A 24,857-nucleotide genomic window follows, 5' to 3' on the forward strand; every position below is an offset into this window, starting at 1 on the left:
TCACAATATCTTCAATCACCACCCCTAAATAACCACGTATGTTGCTTTTTCTTCCCTACTCAATACCCTTCGTCCTTATTTCCTGAATTCAAATATCTCAGTTTTTAAATATTTGACATCAACACAAAGGTTATATATAAACTGCATAAAATTCCACAGTATAAATGGTAAGAAGTGCACTATTTTTTTCCGCTCTCTCTAAATGAATTTACTACAAATTGTACTATGACAAATTATCAGAGAACTCTAGAAACTAGAGAACCTGCATCTGGGAAAGGAGAATTAAATCCCAAGAGGAAAATTAAGAAACAATTAGGAGAAAACTTCAGAAATCCAAAATATATAAGTAGATGATATTTTTAAAATAAGCCTTGATTAAAAAACCAAAAGGGAATCACACAGAATACAAAAGGATATATTTTTTAAAAAAGGAATAGCTTGAAATTCTAAACTTAAGTAGAGAAGATTGGAAATCTATTTCTAGTTTTGTTCCCAGGTCTCTTAGCAAAGAAAATAAACTTGAAGGTTGACAACAGTTTTCCCATAAAACAAAACAACAATTTTTATAATGATACCCTGGGATCCTTGCAACCACCTCATGAAATAAGCAGGGTGAGTCTTATTATCCCCTTACTAGAACTTGAAAAAACAGGGGTTAAAAGACAACTGACCCATCCAATAACCTACAGCTTAACTATTTGCAGAGCCATGGCCTGAACCCAAGTCTGATCCCTTCTTATCCTCTATGTGTGTGTTCTCAGAAAGAGCTCAAAAGCAAATCCTCTGAAATTCTTAAGAAATATCTGGTAAAGAGTCAGAGATCTTGGCAAATCCTGTGTGTGCCAAATGATAAAAATTCGACTCAACGTTACCCATATTCCAAATCTAGGATCTATTATCGCCTATCTTAGCCCAGATCTGCAGGAAATGTCCAGGTTGTGTTTCTTTTATGAATCTCTCCACCAGCCTACTTGTAATAAGTTTAAGTTTATTTGAGAGAGAAAGTGGGGGTAAGGGCAGAGAGAGAGAATCCCAGACTGCACTGGCAGCACAGAGCCTCATGCAGGGCTCAAACCCATGACCCATGAGATCATGACCTGAGATGAAATCAAGAGTCGGATGCCCAACTGACTGAGCCACCCAGGACCTCCCAAAATTACTTTCAACACTTACCATGCTGGGGTGCCTCAATAACACTGACAAATGAGTGTCTACAAACTCATGTTATTTACTGTCAACCAAACAGGGCCTTCTCAGTGATGCAGTCCTTCTTCCAAGGTCTCAATTAAAATTCTTTGTAGATGACTCCCAAACCCCAAATCTATTACCTCCAGCCCTGACTGTTCTTTGAGTTTCCAGTCTACGACATTTGCTCCCATCAATATTTATTAACAACTCCTTCTCTTATTTCCTTTTAATGGCACCGCCATCTGGTTAGTCTCATAGGTTCCAGATTATCCTTGAGTACTACCTGTGATGTCAAGCCTCACATTCCATCAGTAACTAGAATGTGTTGATTATTTCACTGCATATCTCCAAACGGATCCATGCTTTCCTATTTCCATGGCCCTCACCCCAGTTTACGTCATCATTCTCTCACATCTGTTTGGAAGACTGGCCTCCTAGGTGGACTGCCTGACTCCAGTTCACTGCTTCCATTCATCCGGCCACACCAACATTTCATTACTTTCATAATACTCGGTTTTGACTGTATTACTCACATCTTTTTGAAGCCCTCCCATAGCTCCTTACATTACTCAATAGAGTACACGTCCTGTATTTGTAATTTTTCAAACTGATGCCCACATCCTTGCTTCTCAGCATTTCAGCCCTTCATGTGTGACCTCCCACTGTAGTCCAACTGTACAAATGGACCTTTGAACACTTTCTCTGTACTTTTGGCCTCTCTTAGTTTATACCAATTGCAGTGTCTGGATTTCCCCTTCCCTATTGCTATTAAAATGTTACCAGTCATCCAAGATCTAGCTCAGTATAAATGCCACCTCCATCACACCTACATGATGAAGCCTTTCTCCTATTGCTAGTGATTTCTTTCTCCTTTCAGATAAAGCAACTGTTTATGGGTGTGCATACTACAGTTCTAAGAGGTCTATCCATACATATCACCATCTATATCTGAGTCAAGGACACATCCTGTACAACCATAATCAGTGCCTTTGATCTCTTATTGCATTTTCCTTGTAAGCTCCTTTCATTGTTTTAACTTTGCAAACTTCTAGTTTGCTTTTAAAAATAGGTTATTATGCATATGTCTTACTTCCTTTGGTAGGCTATAAGCAATTTAAGGACACAAGTAGGCTATATTAAGCTTTGCATCCAACAATGTATCTACTAGAGTGTGTTGAAATCACATTTGTGGGAAGAATTAAGAGTGAAATTTTCCTATAATATACTCTTTTCTTTCTTTCTCAAACAGCTACACACAAGCTAATAAATGAAAAATTCTTGTGGAATGCCACTTATGAATACTTGGCATCAGCTAGTCAACTATGTCAATTTTAAACTGTTTATATAGATTAGTGTATTTTCTCTTAGCACCGGTTTCTTTTGTTTCTAGTTCATTACCTTATATTCCACGTTATTTCCTTGTTTTCAAAATATCAAACCTTTCCTCTTTTCATTTTCCAATTACAGGTTATTTCATTTGAAGAACTAATTATTCCATTTTTTGTTCTAGTATTCCAATATTTGTCTTCATTTTTTTTTAGCTGGTGAAACTTCCACTTGAGGGAGAAATCCTTGCAATAAATCTGAGTCATTCCCTGTAATTTCCCCTTCCTTGTTAACCAAGAAAATGACTATAATCCAAATCATATCTAATATTTAAAATATATAACAACAACTGCATATTACATTTCTATCTTGGTACTTTTTACTACGGCTTTCTTATTTCTCAGCAAATTTCTTCTTACTGCATCCTATTCTGCTCTCCCAAACCTTTTCCTTCACCACAATCCTCTCCCCAAATCACAAAGTTCTTCATCAGGCCTTAAACCAACTTTGTTGGTATAGGGACAAAAGGCTTTTACTCTACACAGTGGGTACTCAGTAAATGGTAACAAATGATACCTACATATTCACACTTTGGAGTCTGCAGATTCATGATGAAACCTGGCTCTTTTGTCTTTCTTTTTCCTATCTTTTCCAGGTCTACTTTTGTTTTTATTTTCATAAATTTTATTCTCATATTATTACAGTTTTCTGAGATTCTCATCTTCTCCATTTGTCCTCCAACAAATATTTATTCATTACTGTATGCACAAAGTAGATGTTATAGAGTTTGGTGGGATTCCAAAATGAAACTCAGAAACAAACCTTGCCCTGTAAGAGCTTATGGTTTAGCAGTGGACACAAAATAAATATAAAAGTGTGAAGTCCTATTAATGTGTTAATATTACATGAGTATTACATGTCATATGACATAGGATTAGAAGGCTATAAATTTGGGAAGTCAGCTTTTTGGAGGTGGTGGTGTCTGAGTCTTGGAGAGATTTGCACACCTGATGAGTAAGATATTTATGAAGGAGAATGCCAGTTCATTCCTTATCCATTTCACATTGACTACTCAATAATGTGTGAGGAGTTTATTTCTAAATGATCCAGAGCTTCTTTTTAAACCTAATGTGATTGAATGTATACATGAATAACATGTTACATTTTAAGAAAAATAGTCATTTCTCATGACTATATTTCCCCTTTAGACGCTTTACTTTCCTATTGACCCAAATCAATAAGTTAAATACACATGCACACACACACACACACACACCCCTACATGATAAAAAATAAATCCTACTGCCCCTTCTTAAAGATTTTTAAAAATTTATTTTATTGAGGTACGAACACTTAATGTGAGATCTATCCTCTCACCACATATTTAAGTACACAATGTAGCATTGTTAACTAGGGGCATAATGTTTTATAGCAGGTCTCTACAATTTACTCATCTTGCACATAAAAAACCCTACTTCAGAAGAACTATCTTCCTTACCAGTGGTTAAACTTTCATTCAGGATTTATTCACTCTGTCATTCAACAAGTATTTGGTTTGAGTCTACAACACATAGGGAACAAGCTGAGTTGCTATGAGGAGATACAGCAAAACAGGCTCAATTCCTATCCCTGAATGTTCCCTGACTAGCAGACATATGCAGAAATTGCTTGACCATGGTTGTTTTCAAATGCCATTTTTTTCCCTCCTAAACAGGTGCCCTGGGTTTTCCCATCATAATCCATTCTCCAAACGTCATAGGGCAAATACCACAATTAAAAACCACATGATTAAAGACCTGTGTGCCAAAACAGGATCCCAGCGATGCCATCCAAAACCAACCAGGACATTACTTGAGCCGTCAAGACTCAATTAACTATTTAATGTGTGGTTTCTGGATGTGTAGCTTAAGGGAACTGAAATGGCAGACAGGAAAGCAACAGTCAGGCTCATGTTGGGGTTGAAGGGCAGAGGAATTATTTTTCTTAGAAAGCTAGGATTTCAACTTGGAGAGTACTGCTCCAGAAAATAAAAAGTATTGAATGAAAGGTCTATTCATTAACATTATTTGACAGAAAACATGACCTTAGAGAGGAGGTAAGATCGTGAGCAGGGGGGAAAAAAAGTGCTATTTATGGTTTGGATATGGTGATCCAGAGCACGATTAAAGGCTGAAATGAAGTCTGTGTAATAGCAGGGTTAAAATGTTACAGAAATACGCGACATTGTTATTGTATCATCTTATTTGGGACTGTTGGAAAACGTTTTCCAACTATCAGAGTGAGCTCCTGGAGAAGGCAAAAAGCTCTCTGGAGAGAAATCTCAATCTGGGACAGAAATGAAACTGGAAGGACAGTGATCTACAAAGAAAAGGCGAAGCTCACCACAGACCATGTATCTCATAACCCCGGAGAGTGGGTGATCTTCTGACCATGAGGGAGGGCAGGGAAAGAACTGAAGACTCAGGAGGATGAGAGGACATTCATACACCACTGTGATCAATGTGTCGAGATCCGGTGGCCGTAACAAAACTAACAGCCAGTTAGCACAAGTAGAAATGAGAAAGGCAGAACTGACGTTGGCTCAGGTGGGTGCCATTCAGGGTGCCCTCCCCCTCCCCCACACTAATCCAGGGTCTGCCACTCAGCAGCTTTCGTGAAAGTAGACAGGAGAGGAGGTATGAACATCAGGTATCTGTTTCTGGTGTAGGTTTACTGCATCCTGGCTCTGGACAGTCATGGGGCAGGTGGCCCTTTACCTTGACAACTTTCTTCTCCTGATGTACAAGCTATTTTGATCATTTATCCTTTTCCTTAAGATAGCAAGGAAAGATTTGTGGCATGCACTTGTTTACAGCATCTAACAAATGAGTTGCTTTTTTCTATTACGTTATGGTAGTCACACCTAACTGAAATTAGTCTTATTTTTACTTCCTCTATTAATATTATCTTATTTTAGTCCTAATTTGTTCTATTCCCCTTGGTTAACTTATTTTCTGGCCTCAAAAATAGTAAACACTTGACTGTTAATTTTTTGTATCCCTTACACACAGGATGAATCCAGTAATCAGAACGACTAATCACTGTTTGCCTTTCAAAATGTAAGAACACACATGACTGCATTGTGCACATCTAATTCATTGTAACAGCTTCAGTTACCACACCAACATCAGTTTAATAGTCAACTTAATAAATTTTGTTTCTAAATTTTGGCATCTAAGATTCTGTAGAGTTCTTGTTTAATCTTTCAGCTTAAATTCTAAAAACTTACCAAGGCACAAAAGTAACAGTGTTGATATAAGCCACAATTACACCTCTTGAAACTCTCTCTCTTTTTCTTGCAGCATACTGAAAAACAACAAGAAAAATGCTTATTTGCTTTTGGACAGAGATTCTGAGGTACACCATGATCTGGGCATTGTAAAAGGTAGGGTTTTTTTTTTTTTTCTGTAAATACAGTAACAAAAGATGGCAAAACTGAGTGGAAAGTTTATCTTCATCAGTAATTCTAAAGGGAAGAAGGAAGACCTCAACACAGTCTTCCCCAAGTTGTTTAAAAAAAATTCTCTCTCTCGCATATGCAAATACACATACTAAACATGCCTATCTGTACTTCATAGGTGTATCTGTATATACGAAGGCATGATACGAGAGAAAGTAACATGCCAAACGAAAACTATAAACGGGGGGTAAATCAAGGTACTAGTGCTGGAGCAATATGGGGTAAGGGAAGGCAAATACATGAAGTATGCAAGAGAAAAGTCACTCAACTATCCTGACTAGGAAGTAACCTTATGAACCAGGGTTGCAGGTGGAGTTTAGAAGGGCAAAGGGGAAGATTCTGCCACAGCTCAGCCAAGACATCATAAAGGGGTGGATGAAGAGGATGACGATTTCCAAAGTGCTAAGAGACAGACAGAGGAATGAGCATGTCCTGGTTGCTAGTGTGGAGATGGAGATTATGCACAAGTGTGCTTCCAGAGCCCCATGACGGGCAGTTTAAGCAAGATTCTGCTGAGTACAGAAATAGAGCTGAGACAGCCACTACTGATACCTTAAGAGGAGTCACGAAGACAACGTGAAGGTATATTCTATAGGGAAGCAGAGATGTAGAACTGAAGCAAGTGTGAGAGGTAGGAAGTGTGGATAAAGACTGCAGATATGCATTGGGAGCTACCACTGAGAGCAAACAACTTGTTAAAAGATGTATAAGCACGTGCAGGGCAAGTGAAATGGCAATGTCAAGCCTACTTATGCACATATTTAGCAAAACAAAATACCTTATCTCATTATCCTCTTCGTTAATCTGTATATTTTCAACTGTCCTTGTGAGATTCGGTTGTTTCTTCTGGGAAAAGAACAAGGACATAGATTGTAGAAACATCAACGGACAGTATAATATTCAAGAGGTAAATGGTCTCTACTTTGATCTTTATGTCAATAACTCCAACATCAGGGTTTTGTTTCCCAGCATGTAGCATGTAAAATATTTCTACAATAAAAAGTTATGAAAAATGCACCGTATTAGCGACTTAACATTTTCAGGGTGCTGGAGGTGAAAAAGCAACGAAGAAACAGAAAGATTTAAATGGTAATCAAATTCAAAAGACATTTCAAAAAGTTGAATCGTAATGATTTAGCACATTTTAAAATCTGAGACAGGTTTCTGTAAGAAGAGAACAAAAGAAGAAAAATCCAAAATAGCAGATAATACAAATGACATTTCTGTTTGGCTTTAAGTGCATCATATGTTTTTCAGTCTATTTCTTCCTTTTTACATTTAGTTCAAGCTATTAAAACCAGTTATCATTTCTTAGGTGTACATTTAAAAACAATTTTTTTAACATTTCTTTATTCTTGAATGAGAGAGAGAGAGAGAGGGGGGGGAGGGGCAGAGAGGCAGAGTGTGAACGGGGGAGGAGCAGAAAGACAGAGAGAGGGACACAGAATCCTAAGCAGGCTCCAGGCTCTGAGCTGTCAGTACAGAGTCCGACGCGGGGCTCGAACTCAAGGGCCATGAGATCACGACCTGAGCCAAAGTCGGACGTTTTACCGACTGAGCCACACAGGAGCCCTTTAGATATACATTTTCAGATAGAGGGTTTTTCTCCAAAGCCTTAAGATTTAGATTTTATTGAGACTAAGGTAGGATCTTTTCTCAGAAAAGGGGTGGCTTGTTAATCATTTATATAAATGTAGTATGAGCAAATAAACATCTGAAGTTCAGGAAGTTTTGATCAAGAAATAAAAAGAGTAGCAACCCTTACCTTCCAGTAGAAGGCTCCAAAAGCAAATCCGATTACAAGAGAAAAGCACGCTGGTAATGCCATGACTGCCCATTGTATGCTGGAGTCTTCTATGGGATTTGTGGCCTTCCCTGTAAGGAAAACAGTACAGTGGTGAACACGGCATATCCATGCTAGAGGTTTGCTCTCATGCTGTGTGTGATTGGCCCCACCTGTTGCCATAACGTACTCTTGACCTATCTCTGTTTGGAATATTTGGAAAACTGGTTTTTCTGCTGAGCGTTGTTTTGGGACAGCAATACAAGTCCGTGTCGTCTCCAAAATACGTACGAGGAAAAAGAAAAGAAAACCCACAGAAGGTTATCTGACTTGGTTAATGTTGACACATATGGATCACAGACGACATTTTCTGAAAAATTATTTATAATATCAAGGAAATCTAAAACCTTTTCACTTTTTCACTCGTGACATCTTGCCAAGAAATTTTAGAGGACGTGTTGCATTCTGGATCAAGGTCGGTATGCATTATGCTGTTTGGCCTGCTGCATATATTAAGTCATTAAATATACTTTGTGGTTAGGGTCCTTTTAGGTACCTCACCCTCAGAGTCATGGCATTGCCTCACCACATCTCCGGTATCCATTTGCTGCACGCCAGAGAATGCCCAACACGGTGCTAAGGACTAAAGGTTTAATTTTTCAGACTTACATTGGAAAGCCCCAGAGTACCAAACACTAAGAATGGTTGAAAGAACCAGTGTCCTCTCACTGCTTACTCTAAATAAAGTAACAGCGTGAGAGAGAAAACGTGTGAGATTAAATTGGTCCTCCTCAGCTTTGATCCTGCTTGGCAGAATGATCGATGAATTAAACAAAACACATCTCCCACAAGGGTCTCTTCTCCTGTATCTCCTTACAAGGAACAGCTTAGCTGTTAGAACACACGGACACACATGCCAACTGGTAGGAGTCAAACCTGAAAAGGTTTTATGCATTTTCAGCAATTATAAGAACAAAATGTAAACTAATCCAAGGTAAAGTGACCATTTGGGGCTATAATATTGCACAAGATCTGGGTTACTGTGTCAGCCTACGGTCACCTATTTAACATATTAAGTACCTAAAGTATATAATGTAAAAGAACCAAACCACTGTTACGTGTATAAACATTTATAAGGAGAAAATGAACTTACCGATTTAACCTGAGAGGCAAGAAACAAACGCTATCTACTGCAGGGAGAACAGGAATTGCCCATTTCCCCACCATTTGTAAACTGGGAGCAGGAAGTTCAATTCTAGGATTCCTGTTTCCCAAAGGCTCTAATAGGAAGTTTGTGTGTGTGTGTGTGTGTGTGTGTGTGTGTGTGTGTTAAGGGGAGGGTTAGTGAGTCATGGGTACCCCTTACACATAAGGAACAGGGAGACTATCTAGATAGGGAAGTGGGGTCATCCATCCTGAATCACTTCCTTAAGACTCAACTACTGTATCTTCTGGCCCACCCCCCATCCTACAGCCCCATGGGAAAGAAGTTTCAGGAGTTTTAAAGTGGAGTTCAACATGGATTATTTCAGCAAAGTAAGCCAGAGTTACAAAATGGGATTTGGTAGAATTGAAGTAGTACTACTGTCATTATGATAATATAGCTATTTTAAGGGTTACAGAAGATTATGCGTGCTAGTCTGGGATTTGACTACCATTTATAAAAGAGTTTTCTCTCAGAAAATGGATTCAGAGTTATAAGCAATTTTTGCCATTTTAGGCATTTTAATATCACTGTCTGTAAATAACTTGGCTATTTGTGGTTGCATTCCAGTAACAAGTTTGATTTCTCCCAGGGGGCCACTCTGCTACGGCCCACAGTGTCTATTGGGACTGCTGTGTAGTTATGACAGATTTGACCAGGTGACGTCCTGGAGGGATCCCCTAATGAAGGTATCCAGAGAGAACAGAGGAAGCTTCTGATGTTTTTGTCCCCCGACTCCAATGGAAAACTAATGAGCCAGGATGGTGCTATGGAAAATTCCATTACATATGTTTGGATAGCCAGATGCCCTGGAATCAAGGCAGCCAAACACCCTGTTTTTCCCCTTCTTTCAAAAAGCCAAATCTTGAATTGAGCCACTCAGACCACAGGAAGGACCAGGCCCACTACAGCAACAAGCAGAAGCAGGCTACTAGAGAAAGAGGCATTCTGGGATTCCCCACTCACAATCTTTCTCAGGTAGGACGGCCCCTAAAGAAGGTGTTCCAAACAAAGCCATGCTGGAGGAGAGATCTAATTAAAGAGAACTCACCTCATGCTTCCAGAGTATTGTGACTTTTTAACCATTTTAAAAGTCCTTCCCCTCCCTGCTCCTGGACTTTGGCCCCAAAGTCTCAGCATCTAAGACATAGAAGCAATCCACTTGCCAGAGGGAGGGGCCTGGTAAAGACCGGGAGGAGAAAGGGACCAGGAGAACTGAGAGCTTCACCTCCTTAAGGGGTCAATGTTACCTTGCTTTTGTTATTTCTCATTAATGCAAAGAGCTTAATAGCCAGCCTTTGGTTCTCTCCACTGATACTGCCATCCCTCTTGCAGAGAAAGAAAAAGGATGTTGTAAGAAAAGGCTTGTTCACACCTTCATAGCTTGGCTCCCAAGAATTTCTATTGCTGCTATCTATGTGGGATCAATGAGATTTGAACTGTCTGCCTCAAGGCCCATATGGTGGGTGTCTGGGGTCAAAGCCCAAGCTAGTAACAAGGCTTTGCTTTTAGTAAAGATTGTCCCAGAAAACTTGTGAGGTAAGGGGGCTCATCTGGACAGGATTTGAGTAATCCCAAATCCCTGGGTTGTTGTTATAATGGTTCTCTCGTTATTATGAAAAGGGTCCATTGTCCAAAATTTATGGGAACTGATTTGTTTGGTTTGACTTATAATACACAACATCTGTTCAAACACAAGACACAAAAAACTGCGCTACAATTTTGCTGAACTACTATTTCGAATGATTCTGCTTATGGGCATCACCATGTCTGTGAACATGGATCTCTTGGTGCTTAGAAAACCTGTAGCTCAGTGTCCCTCCATGATTCAGATTCAAAGCTCACTGTAGGCTTGCCACATTTACTGACCCACAGGCTTGGTGTACCTGACAATTCTAACAATTAATGATGAACACATACATAAGGCATTGTGAGAAATAAGCCCACTGGCCCAATCAAAGGAGGGACACAGAGACTCGGAGCACAGTGAAGTGAGGCTTTAATCAACGTTCTTGCAAGATTGGGTGTCTGAGGGACAGGCACGCTCAGGGAAGTTGCGGCAAACCATTTTTTTCCTAGCATGCAAGTCCTTCCTCTGGTTCCTCATTGGCTGAGTAATAGAGGTTACTGCCTGGGACACAGACAATGCCTATGGCCCATGTCAAGCAGAAAGCAGTCTGACTGGAACAAATGTACATTCCCTGAGGTGACACAGAGACTTTCAGTCCCTCCTCCCTTTGCTCTTGGGCACATGCTCATTGCAAAGCCTGAAAAACAGAGAGGGTAAGAAGAATCAGGAAGTGAAATGTCTAAGGGTTTGGGTCTCCATTGTGTGTGTGTGTGGGTTCGTACTTATTTCCAATAGGTTGTAAACCTGTTAACTAGATAGCACAGCTTTAAAAAAAAATTTTTTTTTAATGTTTATTTATTTTTGAGAGTGACAGAGACAGAATGAGAGTGGGTTAGGGAGAGAGAGAGAGAGGGAGACACAGAATCTGAAGCAGGCTCCAGGCTCTGAGCTGTCAGCACAGAGCCTGATGCGAGGCTCGAACTCATGAGCTGTGAGATCAAGACTTGAGCCACCTAGGCACCCCATACATAGATAGCACAGCTTTTATTTGGTACTTCTGAAAATACTGCCCTTACTTCTCACAGGCAAGGCCCCAAGTTCATGTGTCTTAACACATTTAAAACTCACAGAAACCTTCTGAAGGAGGTATTATTATCCTTCATTTGACTGGCAAGTCTAGAGAAATTAAGTAACTCACCCAAGGTCACACAGTTATCCAAGGGCTAATGCTGGGATATAAGCCCAGGAGGTCTGACTCAAAGACTCTCTTTTTAGAAGATGTATAAGGTAATGTCAAAGTAAGAATTTCTTCCAATATTCTTCTTAAATACTGTCTGCAAGGATCTTAAACATCCTTTTAGCTTGGTATATAAAGTTAATTACTTTTACTGTGAAAACCCAATTCCTTTTGGGTAACTTGAACACTTTTATAAGGGAGAATCATGGGATAATACAAGATATGAGAGGACACTCATATCTCAGGACTCCTTCATAGACTTTGGTCTTCCGGCTAGCATGGCCACTTTTTGATTCTTATCCGGAAAACTGGTGTGATCACTTCAAATTTCTCTGGCCATATTCCCCCCAGAAGTCTTACCTCCTTTATGCTACAACTAAAAATGTTTACATACTTCTATTATGATACATATTGTAATCCATACATGGTATATATGATAAAATACTATGAGTATTTTATTTATGTATGTGTCTTTTAGAAAGATGTAAGCTCTACAAGAGCTAGTCTTTGTGCATGGCTATCTAAGTGCTATATTGATGAGTGACATCTGACAGCAGCAAATTATGCAAGATCCATATTTTTTACAAAAAAGAAAAAAGAAAAGAGAAAAAGCAAAACAAAGAAAAAAGAACACTGACCGTTCATTTTGTAATTTAAAAAATACCTTCAGACTCAGAGGCACAGGACTGAATAGGTGTTTTATATTCAGTTGTTTTTTGAGGTAAGTAGAAAAGACTTTTGTTTCCAACCATGATAATAGCAGATTAGCCCTCCCAACCTAAATAGTTATTATCATAGACAGATTATAGGCGGCAGTTACTTTCATACATTAGCCAACAGATAGCACAAGAATGTATTCCCTAAGAGAGTAAAAACACACATGGTGAGTCCCACGATTATCTTCATTTTCTAGCTAGGAGGTATGGAAGATAGAGCCCAAGGAAAGTTCAATGGTCTCATTTGAGATAGGGTATCAGAAACTGAAGTTCAGGGATGCAGTGGCCACAGTTTGTGGGGCAGGTTTACTTGTGGGAAAGGAGCGGGGCTGAAAAGAAATCTCTGGAGGAATCTCCTTAAGTCACCAGTTAAGAAATAAGCTGTACATGGACAGAAAGAGACTTCACAAAACCTGGCAATAAACAACACCTGGGAAGCTATGACCTTGGCATTCAGAGACAAAGGAGCTCTGACAAGCAAGAATGGAGAGATTTTCTAAGCACTCAATATCTCAGAAATTTCACGCCTTAGAAATAAGGCTACTCTCCCTCTTTCCTCCATGAAAGCTTAAAAACAAGACTGACAAGGAAAATAGTCTGCCAGTAACTGAACTGCCTACCTGAACAAAACTCAAAAGTCTCTAAAGGAATGAAACAAAATCTGCTTTCTCAAAAACACAGTATCCATAATATCCAGCATATATTCAAAAAATTACTAGTTATTTAAAGGGAAATGTGACCCATAATCAGGAGAAAAAAGCAGTCAATATACAATAACCCTGAGATGACCTACATGGTGAGATTAGGAGACAAGAACTTTTAGAGCTTTATTAACTACAGTTGGCACTTGAACAATGTGGGGGTAGGGGCACGACCCCCTTGCACAGTTGAAATCTATATATAACTTTTGACTCCCCCAAAACTTCACTAATAGCCTGCTAACTGGAAGCTTACCAATAACAAACAATCGATTAACATATATTTTGTATATCTATCCTGTATTCTCACAATAAAGTAATCCAGAGAAAAAATATTAAGAAAATCATAAGAGAAAATACATTTATAGTTCTGTAAAAAAATCCATGTATAAGTGGACCCATGTGGTTCAACCCCATCTTGTTCCATGGTTCCAGGGGCCAAAAAAGAAAATATTATCATAATGAATATGCAGAATGCAAATCTCAGCAGGAAAATAAGAATCAAATGGAAATTCTAGAATGCAAAATACAGACTTAGAAATGAAAAAAATGCACTAGATCCAAACCCAAAGAATGTACAGCACCAAGAGTGAACCCTATGTAAAATATGCACTTCCAATGATTATGATGTGTCCACGTAAGTTCATCAGTTGTAACAAAGGTACCTCTGGGGGGGGGAGGGGGATGCTGATAATAGGAGAGGCTGCACATGTGTGGGGGCAGGGAGGGTGTGGGAAATCTCTGTACCTTCTCCTCAATTTTGTATGAATCATAAACTGCTATAAAAAAATTAAAAATAGGAAAAAATAAAAACGTACCGGATGAAAAGTTTAGCAGCTTACAAATGGCAGAAGAGTCAGGGAACTTGAAAACAGGTAAGTAGAAATTATACATTTTGATGAATAGAGAAAAGAGATCAGGGCAAGGGAAAACAACAAAACCTCTAACATCTGAGATAATATTAACCTACCTAATATATGTGTTATTGGCATGTGTGTGATTAAATATACTATGTAGCACAAAAGATATTTCTCCTATTTTTTTCTTGGTGCTACAATATTAACTAAGTAGAACATTTCAAGTTAAGATATATATTGTAACTCCTAAAACAACCACAAAATAATAAATTTTAAATTTTATTGAAAACAAAATAATAAAAAAAATTAACCCAAAATCAACCTGGAAAGGAGAAATAAAGAAATGAGGCAAATAGGGAACAAAATGGTAGACCCAAATCCAACCATATGTTGATATGATGATAATAATAATAATAATAATAATAATATAATAACTGTATTAAATATAAATGGATTAAACACTCCAATTAAAAGTCAAAGACTTGCTAAAATAGCAAGGCCCAACTATATACTGTCTACCAGAGATGTACTTTAAAAATAAAGACAATAGATTGGAAAGAAAAAAATATACCATGAAAAAAGTAAGGATAAGAAAAACTGGCTCTACTAATGCAGATAAAATACACTTCAAGACAGAATACTAGCAGAGGTAATGAGGAATATTTCAGTAACAATATAAAGGTCTGTTAATCAGGAAACCCATAATAATAATCAATATATAACCACCTAATAATACAACTTCAAAATATATGAAGTGAAAAACTCATAACCAAAAGGACAAATGGCCAAATCCACAATCTTAAGATTTTTAATACCCCTCAGTAATTGATAAAAAATTAGACAAAAAAATGTAATAAAGATATTGAAGATCTGAACACTATAACCATTTTAATCAAATTTGAGAATGCTACACTCCATATTTGAATGATACACATAAAATAAGTCTCAATAAATTTTGAAAGATTACAGTGTATGTTTTCTGACAACAGAATTTAGAAACCAGTAAGTACCCAGAAGAACCACATATGTTTAGACATCAAGCAACCCATTTTAATATTACCCATTAATCAAAGAATAAATCACATGGACAATTAAAAAATATTTTTGAGGAAATGATGGAAACACAATATATCAAAGTGTACGGGATGCAACTAAAGTTGTTTACAAGAAAACTTATACCTTTAAGTGCTTATGTTAGAAAATTAGAATGGTTTAAAAATCAATGATTAAATTTTTCTACTTGAAGAAAACTAGAAGTTAGCTGAACAAACTCAACCCCAAGTAAAAGGAAATAAGAAAGATTAGAAATCAATGAAATAGGGGCGCCTGGGTGGCTCAGTCGGTGGAGCATCTGACTTCGGCACAGGTCATGATCTCATGGTTCATGGGTTCGAGCCCCGCATCAGGCTCTGTGCTGACAGCTCAGCCTGGAGCTTGCTTCGGATTCTGTGTCTCCCTCTCTCTCTGTCCCTCCCCCACTCGTGCTCTCTCTCTCAAAAATAAACATTAAAAAAATTTAAAAAATGACATAATATAAACTAAGAAGCTAAAAGTTGCATCTTTGAAAAGATTAATAAAATTGGTAGTAGAGATCTTAACCCATGTAGTCCATTCTTAAAACTTTTCAGATCTGACGTGTTATGTAATTCAAAATTTCAGATTTTACAAAGTTCTGTCTTACAAATAATATTGTATATAATATCCTCATTGAGGTCTGGGTAGCACACTGTAATCAAACACAGTATTTCTGTAGTGAAATCAAGAAATATTCACTTTTGGAAGGAAAAATACTATATATAAATAGCCTTATCACGGGTCAGGTCCAGTTTTGGTGGCCAAAATTCCTAAACAAACGGATTTTAGAAGTTTTTAAAAATTTTCTGAATTGCAGATTTGTTATGGTGGATTGGTACTAAATTGATTAGTCTTATTTACAGTTAGTTCTTCTATGTCCCTGATCATATGACAGTGCCCCATTACAAAGTTTTGAGGGATGATTTTCTTAGCTAAGATCACAGGATGAAGTTCTTCCTCCTACAGCTTCCATGAAACTAGAGGATCAGAATATTTAGTAAAACCCAATGATCTTTATAATGACCTTGCCTGTATTTGAAAAGAGGACATTAGACTTGCACAAAATTGGGTTCTTGGTTAAAAGGAAAAAAATTTCAGGCAAAGCAGCATATTCTCCTCTAAAATAATTTTATAGTAAAATAAAATCATCAAATGTACAAACACACAATAGTAAATACTGTGAATAGTAAATATAAACAAAACTGAAAATATCCTTGGAATTCTATATAACCAACATTTGTACTTTAAATTTTTAAATTCCATTTTTGTCAGGCAAATTTCACATAAAAATATAAGTTGACAATGAATAAAGCTTAAAAGTATCTAAAATTAATTACATGCCTTATGTAAAATAATTTTAGAAGATTTTGACCCAATTCTCTAAAAATTATTTCCAGTTATAGGGAAACCCACTTATACAAGCCTAATATTTAATTCTGAGGAAGACCATAACAGGAAGAACAGTAACAGAACAGTATTAATAGTAGTAATTGCAGAAATTTCCTTTAAAGCCCATGCAATACTCCTATAGATGCTAACTGGAGTCATGCATGCATTAAATCAGATATATGTACTTACTATTACTGCTACTGCTGTCATTCCTAAGGGAGCTGGCTGCAACAGGGGGTAACATAAATGGTTTTGTGACACTGACCCTGGAATCTAAATAGAAAGCAATAATGTGTCAGTGTTGCATGGCGATTTAATGAATTACAGAGTCCGCAAAAGCCTGAAGTGCAATACCAGAATATTTTCTAGGTCTGCTTCCCAAATCTTGATTATTAAGATCCTATTTATTTCATACTGAGTCCTGTTCTATTTTTATTAAATGCACCACAATCACATTATAGAACAAGGATTCATTGCTTACATGGGTTAATAAGTATGAGTAACACAAATTGTTGGTAACTGGTCTTAAAAACAAAACAAAACAAAACAAAACAAAACAAAACAAAACAAAACAAAACAGAAAAAGCAATGAAATTAGATTTTGTAATACTGGGACCCAGTGGGAAAAAAGGTTCTTAATACAGAGTAACTACTGAAGATCAGAATTCATGACCCAGAGGCAGACCTTAAGGAAAAGATTTGAAAAGGGTACATTAAGAAGAGTGGAGGTGAAGAATAATATACTTGCACAATGCTAGCAAAGACCAGATAAAAAATATGAGTGACGAATTCCTATATTGTTTACTCACACACAATTCTTATATTTGAAAACGAGGAGTGTTGCTGTGGCTTGAAAACCAACAAATTAACTGATCATTTCTTTCATGCCATTGATATAGGTCTTTGTATTACACATATACACATACATCTTTCTCTAGCTACACATATATTTGAGTCAGAAGTAGATTCTTACCTAAACATTCAAGATTCAAGCTTGCTTTTGACATTTAAATTAGAAATGCTTACATGTCTTACCTTTTTCAGGACTTAACGTTGAAGAAACCACACATTCACTAGTTTTAGATGCCACCATCTCCAAGTCCTTGAAGGCATCAATGGATCTATTAAAAATTCTAAAGAATTCTTCAGGAGTAAAAAGCCTGGGTTCTGGGCTCTTAGATGATTTTTTTACATTCTAGAAGAATAAAAAAAAAAGGATTGTGTTTTTCAGATAATTTACAGATTTAACTGATGTCAAGGTAATAGATTATAAATATGTCCTCCAAAGACTCAAGTAAAATTGATACTTTTAGACAACTGCTTTAACACACATAATTCAATTGGTACTGCAAGGTAGTGATCCCATCCAGTTAGGTCTGGGGCTCAACTCCAGATAAAAGGAATGGGGTGCTGGTGGGGATGAGTAAGGTGACTAGAAATGCTTTAAAATAATTATTCCTCAACAAAAAAATACCCTTACATAACACATTCTCCAAATAGCCCAAAATTAACAATTCTGATGATACTAAATATTGCCAAGAATATGGAACAAAGGGGACCCATATACTGGTGGAATGATGTAAACTGGCACATTGGATATCCTCTTGTAAAGTAGGACATGTGTCCATTTTGTAACCCAGCAATTCTACTTCTAGGTGAATACTCTAGTGAAGTTCTTGCACATATGCACCAGGAGACATATAAGAAAGTTCTTAGCAACAGTATTCTATAACCCTTACATCAAACAACAGAAGAGTGGTTTAATAAATATTGGTATATTGAATCAACTCTATAAGCAGGAAAAAAACTGAGTTTCAGCTGTATGCATCAAAGTGAATATAAGTTATAAACAATGCTAAGTGAAAGAACCAAGTTATGAAAGAATAAAGAGTATGATTAATTTCTAGAAGTTCCCCAAGAAAGCAAACCAACACTATAGTTTAGGAATTTGTAAATGCATGATTACCTATAAAGAAAGGCAGGTAATAACAACACCTATGTAGCACTTGCTATATACCACTCTAAGTGCTGTATATAGATTAACTCAATCGCCAAAAAAATTGAGAAATACCAGCTGGGTTCTTGCCAAAGTGCCATGATTAGTAAGTGTACATTCTCCAGTGTTTGGGGTACTCTTCTCGACATCACCATTTACCTAGCACCTAACTCCATCTTTCAAGCTCCAATGGGAGCTTATTTCCTCCGTGACACTGTTCCTGATATGCCCTACTTTTGGGGTCCTTGACCTTGTATCATTGCCCTCAGAACACTATTTGTACTAACAATATGAAAAGACACGTTAACTCTAAGAGGCTATAGATTTTAAGCCACACTATTCAGAAATTAGAAAGTAAAGCACAGAAGTGATGAAATACAGTGAGGAGGCTATTAGTATGGTAAGAACTCTGAGTTTGAAACACAAATGGGACTGACATTGGGTCTCGAAGAGTGACTGGAAGATGGATGAGAAGGTAGTATTTGAGTTTTACAGTACAGAACCATGTTTAAAACCTTAGATTTAAGCATCTAGAAGGCCTGTAGGATAAACCCTGAACTGTAAACTCTATGCCAAAGCAGGCCTCCCAAGACCTATCTTATTATAGATGAGGTGTTCTAAAATAAGAATAAGAAATATTTATTAGGATTTATTTTGCCAGACATGGTACTAAGGCATTAATCAGAAATCAGCCAATGTCAATTCCGTGAGATGCATCCTGTCATTGTCCTCATTTTAGGCATAAAGAAAGTGAGCACAGAGAGGTTAGGTTCACAAAGCTAATTAGTGACAGAGTCAGGATTTGAACCCTAACACCTCATTTTTAATCTCTATACTCTGCCTCTTCAATATACTTAGATCTGAAAACACTGCCATGACCACATTCTGAGGCTGGTGACAACGAATCATCAGATGCCCTGGACTGGAGATGTGAAAATGCACTTCATTGTTGTGACAGGATTACTATGGATAAAAGGTTAAGTAAGAGTGTTGATTATAGGTAATTTTCCATTTAAAGATAAATGAACATTTGTAACCTAATAGGTAGGTTAGAAGGACTTCACTCCCTTCTGAAATAAAGGTGTTTTTTTTTTCTTACGTTGAGGTGTGAATAAATTTTATTTTTATGTTAAGTAACAACATTTAAGCCTTAACGTAGATTTCAGCATTGCAGGGTAACTACAAACACCTATTCACTGTGCTCATCTGAAAATAATTTTTAATTAAAAGTCTTTAAATTAAAAACTTCACAAATAGAGACAACCCCACTCTTGCCACTGCCAAAGGGCATAGGTTTTGGAGAAAAGTAGTAAAAAAGGAATCCCAGGGAATACAAAGTTACCTCAGATGAGTGTCCTTCCACGCACTCCACAAGGTCATCCACTATTTTCACAAGTTTGTCTATGATAGAATAATTACTCAAGCCTTCAGAAATATTCGAAAACTTGTCCAGAAGATCAGTCAAACTGACTGACAACTGTTCCACCATCACGCTTATCCAACAATGACTAGGCTGAAAGAAATTGAAAGAAAGGAAGATAAAATCTCTATGGTCAGTCACCCCTCAAAGACATCAATGTTTTAGTCACTGCTGGATAAAGAATTTCCTTATATCAGAACAGGTCAGATGTTTTGTTTACCTCAGATTTAACATCGGTTTCAAAATTTGCAAATTAATAAAGATCAGAGCCAATATTGATGATGAACAATATTGCTCTCGTATGGAAGTAAACTAAGACAGAGCTAAGTCTTACCCTTGACAAGGTTTACTCACTGTTCTTAGAAAAGCTTTAGCACAGAGGGAGTTAAAAAAAAAAAATTGTAGGAGAGAGCCCTAGCCTTCAAGGAACTTGCAGTCTTTTGGTGAACTGAAATAATAAGCAATGGATTAAAAATAGCCTGTTTTTCCAAACTGCTTGATAGATTTCAAGGTTTCTCTACACATAAATTCATGTGGGTCTTTAAAAATCAAACAACAATCATGGCAGGAATGTGGTCTGAGAGAGAAGCACTTTTGCCTTAGCAGCAGGACCAGCCACATAATTTGTGGGTCCAAGGACAAAATGAAAATACATTTATTGTTCAAAAACTTGTTCAAAGCTGACTAATTACAAGATGGTGACAGTAAAGCATTAAACCAAGCACAGAGTCCTGCCCATGACGCTAGCCCTGCCCATTGGTTAGAAGCTCAAATCTTAAGAGTCAGGTATAACTGGGTTTGTTTTGGGCTGAGAAACTCCAGACAAGCCACGTAAATTCTCTGAACCTCTCTTGGATGGGAATGGGAATAATGGAACAAGGTAGTTATGGGGACATAATGTACATAATTTGTAAGTTTTATGAAGGCAGTATTTTTTTTTTATAAAAGCTTGTTCCCCATGGTGTCCCTATGGCCTAGAACTGTGTCTGGCATGTGGAAGTTGCTCAGAAACTATTTGTTGAACAGATGCATGAGTGAAGAAAAAATACATGAGAAAAAAATTACTCTGTCAGGGATCTATACTTTATGTAAAGAGCCAGATAATATGTTAGACTTGGCATGCTAAGAGGCAAAAATAAAGGATATTATGTAGGTACATATATAGAGAGAAAGAAAATTTCTACAAAACTTTTATTACAGAAAATATAATTGAATATAATTTCTTTTGCATAATAACCAAATTTAATCTTTTTTAGTACAGGTCTACCAATAAAATTAATGGAATTCTTTATTTTGGGTCAGCATTTGGTGTGGTTGGGCCTCACAGCATTCTCTATTATCAAACAGACCACAAATGTCCATCTGTAAAAACTAATCTCAGTTAGCTGGCCATATAAAACCAGGTGCAGACTGGATCTGACCTACAGGGCATAGTTTCCCAACCTTGGCTATGAATGGTTCTGGGCCAGTAGAGGTTTAGATTATTAGGAAAAACCTCCTTGATACATTAAAATGGATTTCAGGATTTTTTAAATTATTGCGGCGTTACTTAAAATAATTACTTAAGTTCATATATATTCTGTATTTTAATGTTATGTTTTCTCACAAGGATCTTTTAGGTAGAAGCTCTGATTTTTTTTCTTTAATCTGCTAAAATGTAACAAGTGAGGGAAAAAAGACTGGGAATGGCTACAATTGCCATAGCTTATGTGATCCTAAATTATTTAAAATAACTTCTGCTGTAATAAATATATTATAATCACAGGGAGTAACTGATGCCACGTGAAATGAATCAAACCACTAAACCCAATTTCTACCACCAGAATATCTCTAAGGGAAGGCCAAGTAATTTATCCTAAATTAGGATATTTGGGGGCCATCTATTCATTTAACAGAACAGTTTTAATTAATAGAACACAGCTAAAAAGGAGACTGGTTTATCTACAGAATGGTAAGCCCCAATTCCTGGAAGCACAAAATGACATTCAAAACTTTCAGGAGTGTTGGCTCTGGCTTCAGAAAAGTAGAATAAACAAACCCCCAAATGGGAATTAGTTCAATTAGGCCATTTCACTCAACTCATCAACCAAGTTCTCAAAGACTATGTGTTTCCAAAGAATGTTCAGAATGGATTCTTTGTTTTGTTTACTCAGTGCTTATCCCAAGCACATGCAAGTTCACATTCACATCATTCGCACGTCTTTTTCCAAGATGTCAGTCTTTCCTACAGGGCTTAATCACTCTCCAAGTCTCCCACCATTTAGGCAGTGATAATTCCCTTTTAGATAGCCAGCCCTATCAGCAAGGGGCAGATTTCCTAGGATACAGGACACAGCATATCCTGGAAATACTGTTTGAAGGGTATTTATAGGGCAGGGAAGCCTTCCCCAATTAGTTCATTCTGTTGTAATTGTGCAAATTTTACTGTGGCAAGAAGATTTTAGGTGTTGGGTCTCTTCAAACTCTGTCATTATTCCGCTTTATAAATATTCTTGCCTATCCTTCCCCTCAGATCTTCTGATGTGGAAGAACCAAAATCAAGTTCCCTTAATCTGAAATAAGGTATTCATTTAGTTTCTGCAATCTTTGCCTTAAGTGAGCAGGTTTTTTCTTTTTTTCTTTTTTGTGGTTAAAGTAGAAAAAAAATTTTGTTTATAGGTTTCTTATATTTAAACCAGGGAACTCTGGGGGTGCTTATTGCTACCACTTCTGTTTATCTCTATTTTCAGCTGAACTCTAGGTTTGCATTCTGCATTCAAGTTCTCATTTAGCTATGACGACTCCCTCATGGCCACCCACGTTCTGTCCACATACCTAATCAACAGCTGAGGCAATCAACTTTTTCCAGGAAAATCCTCAAGCCTAAACCTGTAATTTCTTACAGTGAAATCATGGCAATCCAACAATCTAATCTTAGCCAAATCTGCCCCTTTAACATGAATTCATCGATAGCCAATATGAAATTTCTGTACTACACTGCTGAAAAACACATCTCTAAACATCTTATAAGTTGTATTTCATTCATTACTCATTCTTGCAATAATTTTCTTGGAAAAAACTGTACAATTCAGAGTTCTAACTTTTCATTAATTTGTTCAAAGAGTTACATGTTAGGATTTTAGGATTCTTGGACTTATTTTTTTTTATTTAAAAAAAAATTTCTTAATGTTTATTTTTGAGAGAGAGAGAGTGAGACAGAGTGTGAGTGGGGGAGGGCCTGAGAGAGGGAGACACAGAATTGGAAGCAAGCTCCAGGCTCTGAGCTATCAGCACAGAGCCCAATATGGGGCTCAAACCACAAACCACGAGCCGTGAGAACATGACCTGAGCCGAAGTCGGACACCTAACTGACTGAGCCACCCAGGCACCCCAGGATTCTTGGACTTATTCAAGATAGATCTGAGGTTAAAAAAAATATATCAAATATCGGCCAGTTTTGACCTGTCTCCCTGCAAAAAAGAAAACCAGTTCTGACTATATCATCAAGCAGTTTCATATTTTCTTTTTAATTAAATATAGTCAATGATTTGCAAAAGAGAACAAAATACAGTAAGCTAATACTTCATTTGTGAGATGACAGACCTGTTTTTTTTTTTTTTTTGACTGATTCCAAGATTATGATTAGGAAATGGATGATTTAAGGCTATGGGGTTCCCAAATGTAATCTTTTCCTTTGCCTTAGTAACAGGCATTATTGTCACACTTTCTTAGCCTTCAGAGACAATTTTAAGCTCAAACAGTTCCATATAAATATTAACTCACAACATGCATCAGAAGAATGTAAGATATAAATAATGTTCTCTATTTTACTAACAGAAGAATGTGAAGAATTAGGAAAGTTGATAAAGCCACAGAGGAGTTCAATGAAGTGATGTAAAAAGTACCTTTCAAATTCTTAAAGTACATATACCTTAATGTTCGACTCACCTATATACATACCAAAAGAAATATAATCCTTGCTTTGAAAGGGAAAATCTAGGGGCGCCTGGGTGGCTCAGTCAGTTAAGTGATTGACTTTGGCTCAGGTCATGATCTCACAGTTCATGGGTTTGAGCCCCGCAAGGAGCTTTGTGCTGACAGCTCTGAGCCTGGAGCCTGCTTCAGATTCTGTGTCTCCCTCTCTCTCTGCCCCTCCCCCACTTGTAGTCCACCTCTATCAAAAAAAAAAAAAAAATTAAAAAAGTAATAAATAAAATAAAAATGAAAGGGAAAATCTATCTGGGTTTTCCTTAACTCCATACTCTCAATTTCTTATCTTCTTTCTTGGTAGCTTCCATCTTACATTTTCTGGGTTAATTACAGCAACTCTGGATAAAACCACTGGAAAGATATGCTTCCAATTCCTATATAACACATATCGTTCTAGAATGCTAAGTTAGTCAATGATAATGCATCAACATCCTTAACGGGCTACCATGCCCCTACCCTTGAAGATTTGCTTAAAAACTGTGAACCTCCTGTAAGTGATTTTTTTTTTAAGTTTAAAGTGTGTGAGCTGGGGAGAGGGGCAGAGGAAGGGAGGGACAGGGAGAGGGAGAGAGGGGGGGTAGAGAGAGAGAAAAGTCCTAAGCAGGCTCCATGCTCAGCACGGAGCCAGATGTGGGGCTCCATCCCACAACTCTGGGATCACAACAGTAGGTGAAATCAAGAGTGGGGTGCTCAACCGAGCCATCTGGGTACCCCTAAGGGATTTTAAAGTTTATAGCATCATGACTAAGTTAATGATTTAAGTAAATGATTAAATGAAAGATATAAAAACTATTAAAAGCATTCTAAACATAACTAGGAACACTACTGCTTCTAAAGATCAATAATGAAAAAATCCATGCACATTCTAAAACCACACATATTTAAAATACATAATATATGAATATATGAAATAGATAACATATGATATGTG

At 37.2% G+C, this 24,857-nt stretch overlaps 1 protein-coding gene across 1 annotated transcript in view; it reads right to left on the reverse strand.

Annotated features, from left to right (window-relative positions):
- KITLG (KIT ligand) overlaps window positions 1–24,857 on the reverse strand; it is an 80,713-nt gene that overhangs the window by 952 nt on the left and 54,904 nt on the right. Inside the window, exons 4-9 of the mRNA XM_047067410.1 lie at window positions 19,880–20,050; window positions 17,577–17,736; window positions 16,731–16,814; window positions 7,779–7,888; window positions 6,792–6,859; window positions 5,783–5,859 (exon numbers count right to left, since the gene is read on the reverse strand). Coding sequence (XP_046923366.1) covers window positions 5,820–5,859; window positions 6,792–6,859; window positions 7,779–7,888; window positions 16,731–16,814; window positions 17,577–17,736; window positions 19,880–20,050 — 633 coding nt within the window. The 3' untranslated portion in view covers window positions 5,783–5,819. The remainder of the gene's footprint in view (window positions 1–5,782; window positions 5,860–6,791; window positions 6,860–7,778; window positions 7,889–16,730; window positions 16,815–17,576; window positions 17,737–19,879; window positions 20,051–24,857) is intronic.

Source organism: Lynx rufus, unplaced genomic scaffold (genome assembly GCF_022079265.1).
Source record: "Lynx rufus isolate CCGP_SWC_20201006 ecotype Redwood Valley unplaced genomic scaffold, mLynRuf1.p SCAF_7, whole genome shotgun sequence".
NCBI classification, from domain to species: Eukaryota; Metazoa; Chordata; class Mammalia; order Carnivora; family Felidae; genus Lynx; species Lynx rufus.